Source organism: Rhodnius prolixus, unplaced genomic scaffold (assembly GCF_049639745.1).
Source record: "Rhodnius prolixus isolate KJV_2025 unplaced genomic scaffold, Rpr scaffold_5, whole genome shotgun sequence".
Taxonomy (NCBI): Eukaryota; Metazoa; Arthropoda; class Insecta; order Hemiptera; family Reduviidae; genus Rhodnius; species Rhodnius prolixus.
The window spans coordinates 28,236,441-28,250,348 of NW_027411624.1; the positions used below are offsets into that span (position 1 = coordinate 28,236,441).

The 13,908-nt window shown below is 35.3% G+C and overlaps 1 protein-coding gene across 2 annotated transcripts in view; it reads left to right on the top strand.

The window, feature by feature from the left end:
- LOC141458643 (rho GTPase-activating protein 20-like) overlaps positions 1 to 13,908 on the top strand; it is a 626,814-nt gene that overhangs the window by 129,860 nt on the left and 483,046 nt on the right. Inside the window, exon 5 of one of the 2 annotated variants that reach the window (XM_074136906.1) lies at positions 7,788 to 7,857. In XM_074136906.1, coding sequence (XP_073993007.1) covers positions 7,788 to 7,857 — 70 coding nt within the window. Of the gene's footprint in view, positions 1 to 7,787; positions 7,858 to 12,987; positions 13,143 to 13,908 lie in introns of those variants that run through there. The other variant, XM_074136909.1, reaches the window with a different exon arrangement.

The window sequence follows — 13,908 nt, forward strand, 5'->3', positions numbered from 1 at the left end:
CTATTTAGAGTTAGCCAACTATATTTTGTATTTTTTGAACTGATCGCTATCTACATTAATAATTATTGTATCTAGTGGAATTGTTTAATAATTCATCGGCAAATTATAAATTCGTTACAGAATTTTTTTGTTCTTCATTGTAGGTTAATGATTTTCGTAATTATCTCATGATTTCTACTCCTAAGTACTTAATTCTTTCTTATTTCTGATTAGTTACATTCTTTTTTTTAAAAGTCAATGATTCTTTTGAATGAAGGGAATGGAACTTTTTTTTGCTGCCAGAATTATGGGTAATTCTGAAGAAGGACGACGCCTTTTCATTGATAATTTGGAACTAAAACCGTTCTTTCCGCAGTTTATGATACCATCATTCTTGTTTGATATCTCTACTGTCTAATTTCTAACATTATTTAGTTTTTTTTACTGAAAATGTTGTATACTGGTGGTTCAATTGGTGAAGAACGATATACCAAACCAGGGGTTTTAGGAAGGGGCATTTATTTTGTTTTTAAGTAACTGGTTTTACTTTTAATAGTGTTAATAAAAGGGCATACATAAAATATAATTATTAAAAATCATTTGAAAAACATAATTTAAGATTTTACACTACTCTCCTTGTTACCCAGTTCGAGCAGGTGTTCCCCAGGGAAGTGTCCTTGGGCCTGTACTCTACACCATATACACTGCTGATATTCCTACCAATCCTCGTACCTTCCTTTTTACTTATGCCGATGATAACGCCATCCTCTCTCCTCATAAAGACCCGGTCCTTGCCTACCGCTTCCTCCAATCCCATATAGAATCTCTTGAGCCTTGGCTAAAGAAATGGAGAATTAAAATTAATGAAAATAAAGGTAATTACATTACATTCTCCCTAAGGCAAACTATCCTTCCACCCGTTTACCTAAACCTCACTCCTCTTCCCACAACAGATTGTGTTAAGTATCTAGGACTCTTCATGGACAAACGCCTAACCTGGAATCCACATACTAGACTCAAACGGAAAGAACTGAACAGACGATACAAACTTCTCTCTAGACTTCTTGACAAGCGATCTAAACTCTCTCTACAGAATAAACGACTTATCTATACTATGATACTAAAACCTGCCTGGACTTACGGAATGGAACTTTGGGGCTCAGCCAAAGCTTCCAATATCTACAGAATCCAATCCTTCCAGTCAAAAACTCTCCGTAGAATCGCTAATGCTCCTTACTTTGTTTCCAATCATACCTTGCACCGAGATTTCCTTGTTCCCTATGTTTCTGAAGCTGTAAGATCCCGATACTTTAAATTCCACACATCAATCACCTCACATCCCAATCCTCTAGTAGCTCAACTTACCACTCTACCAGGAAATCCTCCCAGGCGGTTGAAGCGCAGGTGGCCACGCGATCTTCTAAATGAAGTAAGAGCCAATGTACAATAGTGAACTGTACCTCTTTGGGAGTTTCACCAATGGGTGAATTCTCCCCTCATGTATTCATGTATCTATTCCATTATCATGTTGTATCAGCTTCACTTGATGCAGAATTATTCTGCAGTTGTGAAAATAAATAAATTAAAAAAAAAAAAAGATTTTACACTAAAAATAAATAGCAATAAAATGTGGTTTTGGGGATAATTTTTGAAAATAGTTGTAAATTTAGTAAAAATGCAACTAGTTCTTGGTTATTACTTTATATTTTGGGAGTTCCAATGGCTTTATCCAATTCTATATTATAGTAGAGCAGCGTTTCCCAACCCTTTTTTGGCTCGCGTACCACTTAGAAGTACATCATGATAAAGTGAACCACTTCGTAAAAAGATTGTAAAGTACAGTAAAGTAAAGTAATCGCCTATTTTTTCAGGCGGGGCTTAACGTCCAACTACCATTTACTAGGTGTTGTGGACGGAGGCGAATAGCAAACGTACTTTACTATTTCTCATTTAACCATTAAATAAAATCCAAGGCCAAGACCGGGAATCGAACCCAGTACCACAATACATATTAGCTTCACAGGTCTCGCCTCTTAACCCGCTCGGCTACCGTGGCGCCAAAAAGATTGTATTTCGCAAACTTTGTTATTCCGAGTGTGTTATTTTATTATTATCATCTTTATTTGTATAGAGGTACAATGTATCTGTTACAAAGGAGTTCCAAGTTCATGTTCACTTTATAAACTTTGTAAAGTGTAAGATCTTAGTTTTAACACTTTTTTAAATAATTAAAAATTGCATATATATTTATCTCTTCAAAATTATTAATTAATTTACAAAAGTTTTCTTTAGGATTATTATATTTTTGCTCAAATCTTTTAAATTAATTTCTTTTAAGCATTCAACTACCTGTAAGTGTACCAATTAAATTTAATGTTGCTTGGATAGAGCTTACTCATTAATTACAATCCAGTCTCTTTAAGCAGATCTTTACATAGTTATCATTTAAGCTCTGTCACATGATAATTCTATAAAATTTTCTTTATCTTTTATTTGATAATGATGTAGCTTTTCCTAAATTTTCTTTATAGAAGGGGTTTGAAATCAAATCATCATTTGTTTTTTCGGGTATTGGAAAAATACTGGATGAAAGGCAATTTTAATCCTGTTAAATTTGCTATTTTATTTTCTCATATATCTTGAGGCAGACTAACCTTATTACTGTAAATATTGACAATTTTACAGTATAATATTATTAATAAAAATAATTTTTATGAATTATAGGAACAAACGTTTCTATGATATTTTTATGATTTAACTTTTTTTTACAAGAGATGGGCTATTAAACTTAATGAAAGCAAGTCACAAAACATCACCTTCACTCTTCGGCGCATTACTCTTCCTCCAGTCACCTATAACCTAACACCTCTACCAGAAGTGAACGTTGCCCGCTACCTTGGGCTTTACTTAGACCAAAGACTTTCTTGGAACCCCCACACTAGACTTAAAAGAACAGAACTGAACAGACGCTATCGACTACTTAAAAGACTCTTAGACGACAGATCAAAACTCTCTCTGGACAACAAAAGACTAATTTATACTTCTATTTTGAAACCCATCTGGGCGTATGGAATAGAGCTGTGGGGTTCAACCAAACGCTCCAATCTTCAAAGGATTCAATCTCTACAATCTAAAATACATCGAACTATCGTAAACGCTCCATTTTATGTCTCCAACCTGACTATACGCACTGACCTTAACATTCCTTTTGACACTCAAGTTGCTAAAACAAGATACTGAAAACTCCACTTCAACCTGCAATCTCATATAAATCCTCTAGCTCAAAATCTTTCTTCTAGAACTATTCCTGACAACCCGACAAGACGCCTTAAAAGGCAGTGGCCTCGTGATTTCCTCTCCAGTGACGAGAGTGGCTAACCATCTAATATTTGGGAGTGTTACCGCTGGGTAACTTCTCCACTCGTATACTTCTGTTATTCGATGTTACTCTGTTATCACTGTTACTTATAGCGCTAACGCGCTGATTGGAGCATAAATAAATGAAAAAAAACAAACTTTTTTTTTTAATTTTTTATATTTGCCATTATTGATTATTTTTCGCGTACCACAGGTTGGGAAACGCTGTAGTAGAGTATCCGAATGAATTTTTCTACTGAATAATCCATCCGGATTAGGTGGATATTAAGTGGAAAGAAGAAAACTATTTGTCTGCCGGATTCGCAAAGCAATATCAAAGAATTCACTGTCCTTTAACTGACGTAGATCCTTGCTAAATATCTGCCCAGTACCAAATTTCCTTTACTAAGCCTTCAGCAAATAATGGTAGATGGTATTTCGTATACCTCACAGCACACGTACAGATGGCATTGGTCTTCCTAAAGGCATTCAGATGAGGTGCCACAGAATCATGCCCAGTCAAAACCCTGAACGCTCCAATCCCAACCTCAAAAGGTATCTTGCATTTTCCGGCATTCCTTCTATAAATCTCTTATAGTCTGACACAGACAGCATCTCACCTCCGGGACCTGAGCCCACTTCGGTTTTACTCAGACTGCAATTTTTTTCATAATCCAGGCTCTATATCGTTTCAAGATTGCTAAGGCAAGTTCAGATTCACAGAATAATTTTACTAGACCCTTTTCCTAGCTTGTTTTATCAGCTCTTTCAATGCCCTAACTTGTTGATTGTCCAGGGAACCAGTTAAGTGTATACAATTCTTCCCTGAGTTAGTTGATCGAAGCATTTTCTGCATTCTACTACTAGCTTAGAATACCAGCTTTGCTTGATTATCAGAGAAGATCTCCATTGGAATGTGTTGGGTTACTGTGAACGTATCTCACGTTGCACTACTCTAAAAACTGAATTCAACTATTTAATGCTTGACTTTAAGGGTATCAGTGAGATAAGGGCTTCTACCTTCTAACTTTCGCTTTGGCATCATGATGAAGAGACTATCTGCGGATATGGCCGTAGATAAATAGTAGCAACAGTGCTACTACACGGTGCGATTATCGTATGGTCATTCCTCGGATCTAACTACTTTTATACCACTGCTCTTACGTCATAAATCTTGTAAAGAATTTTAAAAACAACTTACCAACTATACCGTACGAATTAAAAGTATGAATTTTTTTTTTTGTTTTTTTTCTAAGTGAACGTGATAGTGCATCAGTTATATACAATTAAAGATGAAAATTAAGTGGGCTGTGGCAAAAGTTTACCGCCCTATCGCGCAGTAAATGGGAGAAAGTTATTTATTTATTTTTTTTTATCATTATTATTTATTTTTGGCGGGTCGGTGTGAGAGTGATGCAGCTGTTGCTGAGCGGGCTTCCAAGATATTACTTCTTGTTTGGCGGTCAGGGAACTTCTCTCCAATACAAGTTTGTAACATACGTTTTACTGCGCTATAAAGTATCGTACAATTTATTTATTTATTTTTGACATGTATTTCAATTTTTTAAATGTAATTTATTTAGTTAAACAAAATAATTATTATTTTCATTAAAACTTATTTTATTTTAATTGTTAACTCAAATTAAAACTACCATGTCTTATATACAATACAAAAAAGTGAATGTTAGTACAGTTCGAAAAAGTTCGTTTATTTAGGCTTTTAAAGGGGGAAAAAAAAATCTGGAACATTCAGAATTATACTTCCCCAAAATTTGAAACAATTGATGTAAAAATAATCGCTAAAAATAATCAAATTCGTTTAATAAAAAGATACTATCGATTTTCTTCAAATTTGAAAGTTCACTTTAGAATTGAATTCATATTAGCATTATATACTAAATTATTATAAATGCTATAATCAGTACATTATACTTTAATGACACTTTAGAGACAAGCGTCACTCATCTCCTCACCCTTCCCCATAGAACTGCTTTAAGAAGCATTTTTCCTTATACACAATTAAAGATGAAAATTAAGTGGGCTGTGGCAAAAATTACATGAATGCCGCCCTGAGCATATTAAATAAAATCATTGAAGATTTTTTTTTTTTTTTAAATTTACTAAAAACTACTTTTTTGGACCCTCAAAAAAAAGATATATCCGTTGAAAACAGAAATCATAAAGTTGACCTGATGACTATAATTTTCTTACCCAGCAGGGAGAATGTAAAAGTAGTACAAGATGGATGCATTAAACCAGCGTTTCCCAAACTGTGGTACGCGAGTTGCTAGTTGGTAGTACGCGACAAATAATCAATCATGGCGGACACAAAAAATTAAAGCACAAAAATATCATAGAAACGTTTTTTCCTATAATTCATAAAAAATATTTTAATTAATAATATTATACAGTAAAGTTGTCAATATTTACAGTAATAACGTTAGTCTGTCTCAAGATATATGAAAAAATGTAATAGCACATTTAACAGGATTAAAATTGCCTTTCATGGAGTATTTTCCAAAACCTGAAAACACAAATGAAATTTGATTTCAAACCCCATCTATAAAGAAAATTTAGGAAAAGCTACATCATTATCAATAAAAGATAAAGAAAATTTTATAGAATTATCATGTGACAGAACTTAAATGATAACTATGTAAAGATCTGCTTAAAGAGACTGATTGTAATGAGTAAGCTCTATCCAAGCAACATTAAATTTAATTTGGTACTTACTGATACTTGAATGCTTAAAAGATATTAATTTAGAAGATTTGGGCACAAATATAATAATCCTAAAGAAGAACTTTGTAAATTAATTAATAATTTTGAAGAGAAAAATATGTACGCAATTTTTAATTATTTAAAAAAAGTTTTAAAACTAAGAACTAACACTATACAAAGTTTATAAAGAGAACATGAACTGGAACTCCTTTGTAACAGATACGAGGGTCGTTTGAAAAGTCCGTGCAAAAATAAAAACTACTTAATTTTTTGGGGTAAACCTTTTTTATTTTTCAACATAGTCTCCTTTTAGGCTTATACACTTCGTCCAACGCTGCTCTAGTTTGTTGATCCCTTCCGAATAATAGGATTTGTCCAAATCTGAAAAATAGCCGTTCGTTTCTGCAATCACCTCCTCGTTTGAATAAAATCTTTTTCCCGCCAGCCATTTCTTCATATTGGGGAACAAATAGTAGTCCGAGGGAGCCAAGTCTGGAGTATAGGGGGGATGTGAAACGAGTTGGAACCCTATTTCCATTAATTTTGCGACCACAACTACTGAGGTGTGAGCTGGTGCGTTGTCGTGATGGAAAAGGACTTTTTTGTGGGCCAATCGTGGGCGTTTTTCTTGCAGCTCGGTTATCAAACGGTCCAATAACGATGAATAATAAGCACCTGTAATAGTTTTACCCTTTTCCAGATAGTCGATGAGGATTATTCCTTGCGAATCCCAAAAGACAGTCGCCATAATCTTTCCGGCCGAAGGAACGGTCTTCGCCTTTTTTGGCGCAGATTCCCCTTTGGTCTCAGGAGTGTAGTGATGTATCCATGTTTCATCCACAGTGACGAAACGACCCTTAAAGTCCTGCGGATTCTTCTGGACCAGCTGTAAACCGTCCTTGCAACACCTTCACACGATTTCGTTTTTGGTCTAGCGTGAACAATCGCGGCACCCATCTTGCGGATAGCTTTGTCATGTCCAAATGTTGATGCAAAATATTATGTACCCGTTCATTCGAGATGCCCACAGCACTAGCAATCTCACGCACCTTCACTCTTCTGTCATCCATCACCATATCATGGATTTTATCAATGATTTCTGGAGTAGTAACCTCAACAGGTCGTCCAGAACGTTCAGCGTCACTTGTGCCCATATGGCCACTCCGAAAATTTTGAAACCACTTATAAACTGTTCTAATCGAAGGTGCAGAGTCACCATAATGTTTATCAAGCTTCTCTTTAGTCTCCTGAGGCGTTTTGCCTTTCATAAAGTAGTGTTTAATCCACACACGAAATTCTTTTTCGTCCATTTTTTGAAAATCACTCGACTTCCTCGAATCAAACGAATGCCAAACACAAAGAAATAGACCGATCTGGCTGTGACTTGGTGTGTGTTCTTCCAAGAGATGCTACTAACTAAACATAACCTCGATACGCGCCAGTAGTGCTATCTCTCTGACTTTGCACGGACTTTTCAAACGACCCTCGTACATTGTATCTCTATACAAATAAAGATAATAATAATAATAAAATAACGAATTTCACGAAATACAATCATTTTTATAAAGTGGTACAATTCAGCATGATGTTCTACCAAGTGGTACGCGAGCCAATAAAGGTTGGGAAACGCTGCATTATTAACAATATTTGTTTCTAATTTTAATTATTTATTTTCTAAACTAGTGAGTGAAAAATTTAATTGATTTTTTTGTTTTAAATTTTTGTTCCAGCCGAAGTATTCTGCGATAAATTTTGGGAACAGTACGAGTTTTATCAGAAGACTTATCGCAGTGCTAGACAGTAAGTACAATCATTAGTTTAAAATTTGCGTTTATAGTGTTATGTTTAATGAATCTAGTAAATTATAGCAGAATAAATGCGTACCTTTTCCCTTTATTTTCAAGTACAAATCAGTATTGATTTGTACAATTATTTCATGTTTTGAACAAAGTTAGAGAGAGTTGATTGCTGTAACTGATTGCACAAAACTCGTTAACACATACAACTTCATATAAGGAAACGTATAAAACTTTTATTCTTTTAGTCGAAAACTAACGTTGCAACTTTCTCCTAAATGTCATTCACCTTTTCCCTCCCTCAAAATCAAATTAACGATGAAAGTAGACTCATTTTTCAAATTTCGTTTTTTACAAATTAAAAAAAAAAAATCCGGTAATAATCATTTGATTTAAATGTGGTAGCCACTGATCACGATTTCCGGATATTAGATAGTTAGAAATTCAATTAATCAGTTTTTATTGGTGAAGGGAACAAGTTTTTTTTTGGGGGGGGGGGTTGTATCAAAGTTTAAGAAGCGAGAAATGCCTTTTCTGAAATTGGTTCATCAATAGATTTGTATATTTAATTTTTAATCCGGAATATCTCGTACAAAACAGAAAGTAATGCCTCCTAAGTTACACCATATTGAAAAAACGCCATATAGCTTAAAAAGCAATAATTTAAACACGAGCCTATCCTGGGACACCCCTACAGACAGACCTACCAAAAACCTCGAATCATCATCAATTATTCTCTAATTAATCTCCAGACATCTTGGAAATTTCAATGCTCACTCAAGAATTATGCTCGGTAACTATTATTGTATTATGCTTGGCCCCGTTCTCAGAACATGGCCAAACCATCCCAACTGTTGGGCCTCCAAAATTTGCCGCGCTGGATGTACTTTTAAATCTTCTCTTATCCACGCATTCCTGATGCAATCTCTCCCAGTTTTACCCATTCGCATTTCAGCAGCCGGCAGCTTACTGGCACCGTTCAGCTTTCAGAGCCATAGAGGAGCAAAGGCAGAAATACCGTTTTATATAGCATCAAGACTCAACTCCCGCTTTCCAGTGGTACTTATTTGGTAGAATACACCGTTTGCTTTCTTTATCCTATTTAATACCTCCTGATCAATTCTGCCATCACGACTGATCTCTGACCCTAGATATTCAAAGTCAGTGACTGTCTGCAGAACTTCTCCATTACATGTAATTCGGGATGATGATTCCTCATCTCTCCCTATCCACATTACCTTACTTTTGGAAGTATTAATGATCAAACTTTTTCGGCGCAGTTCTTCCCCCTCTCTGTTGTCGGCATAAATCATAGTCTGTGCTTGTACCTGTTTCATGTTTCGGTATCCTATCAAAGTTCTAGGATTCCTTCGCTTACATATTTTTCAAATTTCGTCCATATAGATAATGAACAACAGCGGGCTTAAGCTGTCTCCTTGCTTGACTCCTTTTAGCAAATGGAAAGGCTCTGATTCCCTTCCATTTAGCCTTACTACACCTTTAGGATCCTGGTATAACGATTTATACCGGAGGATGGACGGAAGGCCAAGCAAATGCTGGATGCCAGACCTATTGGCAAGAGAGCAAGAGGCAGACCTCGAATACATTGAAAGTCTCGGCCGAGCTAGAGGAGAATCTCTTGCGGGGATGAGAAGGATGGCGCGGGATAGAGATCAATGGAAGGGTTGGATTGGGGCAGCTTCTCCACGAATTAAAGGAGATAGGGAAGAAGAAGAAGCTTGTCCCCATTATGCATAGACGCTATAGTAAGACTGCAATAAATAAGCTGCAAGTTTTCCAAAATTAAGTGCTGCGTATAGATTTAGGTTGGGAAGAACAAATTCCTATGCACTTATGGGCAACAACAATCTGGATTCGTTAGTTTTTTTAACTGAAATTCCCAAATTAATTATTATACTTAAATATTTAATAGTTTGTTGAGTTTAAGTATAAGATGTCAAATTTAATCAATTTTATTTTCTCAAAAACTATGGTACGTTGTAATGTCCAATAAAACTGCATCAATACAAACAGGTTTCTTTTTGCACTACCGATCAGCATTTAGAAAGAGTTTAGATGCTCTAGACCAGGGGTCCCCAAACTACGGCCTACGGGCCATATGCGGCCCCCGCCGCACTTCCCGAAGGGGCATCTCTTTCATTGGTGGTCAGTGAGAGGAGCACTATATGTGGCGGTGGCGCAAAGCGCTGCGTCGCTCATGTACAGTACTACTTCCGATGACGCGGGACGCACGCGTCACGGCTCCGAAAAATAACAGCAGAAGTAGGAAGAAAGGCAAAGCACTATAACTAAACCAGACATAGGACCATCATCATTAGCCAAAAGCAGGTCCACATTTCCCACAGAAATACTGGGCAGTTTCTTGATTCAAATTTACTTGTTCTTTATTTCAAATATTCTATTTGTTCCCGTTTTGTTTTTTTTTTTTTACTTTTAAATAGTTTTTTTATAGTTCGGCCCTCCAACGGTCTGAGGGACAGTGAACTGGCCCCCTGTGTAAAAAGTTTGGGGACCCCCTGCTCTAGAATATAGTAACATAATAAGTTCTATGGATGATGTTAATCTATTGGAATCTCTATGGAATGTAGATAAAATATTGTGCAATACAATTCAAGAAATAATTGCTTTGAAAGCTTAATAAATAAATGAAGAATTTTTTTACTTTCTATTGTGATACTATAATCGATTTGTTACATCGCCATCGATGTTACAACCTTAGTAAATCAAAATTTTCTAGCTTTAATAGCCTAAAGTGTTGCAAGGGTGTTTAGTTAGCAACGAAACTTCCATTAATATGAATTTTTATTCCTTACTTTGTTTTGCTCCTTGTAAAAACGTTTTTTGAGAGTTAAATGTGTGTGCTGGTTTGGATGTGTGTGAGTGATAGAACAGAAAATCTCAAAAAGTCCAAACTTTTTTTGGGGGGGAGTTTGATTTGAGTAAAGTATTTCGCATTTATTGAGTAATACATCTATTCTTTAGTTTAGGATTTAATACAATCATGTTTAAAAAATAATTTAGGCTTCATGATCTGTTTAATCGTAATTGGGAGTAATTAATATTTAAGTAATTTGTGTAGCTTATGATCTGTAAAGTATTTGGACGGCTCCTAAGAAGTAGCAGAGTATTCGGCGCAAATTCGAGGTGTGATATCTTGGATTGGACGTAGAAAGAGCTATTTAAAGATGAGATTAGAAGAGAAATATAATTGAATTCAGTATATTAATTTTCTGGGACACCCAGGAGGCTGTTCTAGCTATCTAGTGCTAAGATGAAGAATCAAGACAGTTTGAGAGATTTTGGATGGACGTTCTGATGACTGTTGGTACATATTGTGTGGGTGCCCAAGCACCTCAAAGGACCTAAACTTTTTTTTAAGGCTTAGCGAAGTAATAATGCAACCAAAATAATGCGTGATCGCAAAGTAGAACTGAGTGGATGATTACCTGAGACCAGACAAAAGGAGAAAAAGTTCATTATTTAGCCACTCGAGTAAGTTTATGACGTCACGACTCTTTTGCACAATCGTGGATCTCTTGGATTTGTCTGAAAGATGAAGAAACAACACTACTCGTATTAGAGTTTTATGCCGTCATTGTGAAGGGTAGCTAAGAGTGCGGTGTAGGCACGCGAAGACGCCTACACCCAGAAGCGGAAAACGCGAGAGTTTTAGAGAGGGTTAATCTCTAGTGCCCTTAGTGCGTAAGCCCCACCACCTCGACAAGGTTGGACACCAAGTGGGGGTCAAGGCCTGAAAGGGCCAGGGCCATAAAGAGGGCTAACAAAAGACACCGAGATAACTCTGCAGTTGAAGATGTGGAGAAAAACTGATGCTGAAGAGAAGTGTAATGTAAAGGATACAGGAAGGCGGTTGTTGCTCCTTCTTCTTGCCGATGAACGAGATGCGCAGTAGCCTAGAGAGAAGAGAAGTGAAAACACTATGAAGGTACAAGATGCGAGGCTACAGAAGTTTGGCGGGAACCAAAACGCGGGAAAAGCATGGCGCGAAAATTTAAAAGGAGGGGACGCCGCGAAAAGATGAGTTCGACTGAACATGCGGTATTTCAGAAATTGTGCCTTCACCCTTCACTCAACAGATCCTCTACTAACACTTCTCTTAGTGTAATCGAAGAGCTAGAAGGTTGCCACAAAAGATTCACTGGGTTGCTGTGGCCTAGGCTGCCCGAAAAAGCTTTCATAAAAGTAATCACTCTAATGGTACACCTAGATAATAGAAAATTCATATAAATTGTTTTATCATATCTTCAAAGAACACTACGCAGAAAGATTTGACACTTTTTACACCAAAAGAATAAGTGAAAGCGCTGCCGGATTGACATTATTTAATAGTAAACAGTCCGTAAATCCTTATCAGTGGTGAATCAATTATTTCCATTTTAGATTTGCGAACTGTATCTGTATTTTTAGTATAAACTTTCCCAGGTATGCATGGGCTGTAACCGCACCTAATGTTTTGTTGACAATACTTCTTACTTAATGAAATTGATTTTTTGTGTTAAATAACCTTTAATAGCCGATAATAATTCAACAATGATAAAAATGTACTTTTTCTAGTTTTAACAACCTTTAAGATCGTTACATTCTTAAAAATAATATTTAAATTAGTTATGAATTATATATCGCCAAATAACTAATCTGTAAAAAGAGACCTTTAAGAGTTTGAGGAAGTTAAACATTAATACTGGGATCATATTTTTTCCCTCACTTTCTTTAGACTTTTTTATCTTTAGTATTATAAATTTGGACAGCGATAATGATATGTTTTCGTATTCATAATTCGTGATAATGTTTTGTATAGATTGTGTGCTAGATATATTCAGTCCTCTCTCGAAACAGTAATCTTCAAGATGGTTTTTAAGGAATTTAAAATCACAATTTTCACTTTCGAAAATTGGTTTATACAGTTTTCTTATAAAATTTTAAGAAAATTTGGGGGTTAATTCCCCTCAATTAACAGCCTAGAGCTAACTGTAAAATCATTTTAAAATATTTGTTATCAGCAGTAATATTTTAGCTAAGTATTAATAGCATCTTGTAGGTGGCGCACTTAACGGGTTCACCGGTAAAGTAATAAGGGAACGAAGAGGTAGGTTAATTCGTGTTACTTTGAAGTGACGGTTATATTTTTCGGTTTTACATAGATTTACATTGTGTATTATTATTTCTATTAATTTTCAAATGTGTGATTATGTTCTCTTGGCTCAGTAATAAACTAAGGATTTTGGTGAAAAGGAATAATGCTAACAGGTAATTCCTAATAATTATTAATAATTTAAACAGAGTCTGGCAATATTGTATAGAAATTCAATAATGTTAAAAAAAATGTTACTACAATGAAATAGATTCTAGAAGCGTATTAATTTGTTTTGTGACACATGCGTTTAACTAAATCTGTAAGTTTAGACGTTTGAGTTGAATTATAACATTTTTTACAGATCGATGTTTCATTCCACATTGGCCTTAACAACATTAGTAACTGATTATTTTTAAAGATGTGTACTTTAAAATGCCCCAGCATAGTACAAAAAGATGCTTTTGAATAGATAGTTCGAGTCATAAATTTAAATTCTTGGATACAACTGATGTTTTAATTATTAATTTTAAAAGCAGTTTATTTCTGTTATTTACTATTCCATACAATAACCGAGCATACTTAGATTTTAACGTTAAGCTGACACTTATAAAGATGCAAATGAAATTGTAGCAACGGCCACTTGACTGGAAAATTGTTTTACAGGAAATCCAAATCTTCAACCATACATTGATAGAATAAACCCTAGTATATTCATTTTTACCAGATTCAAGTTCCACTTAAGATGAAGTATTGATCATATGATGAAATTTTATAACGTTCAAGACATTAGTAGAGTTTTTTTTAAAACAAAGTTTGAATTTTTCGAAATTTAGCATTATTTGAGAAATGTTTGGATCGAATATGGTGGCTATTGGAAGAGCCAGATCACTGGGTACGTCAACTCTAAAAGTATCTGCAAGAGTGAGTCACGGTTCACTT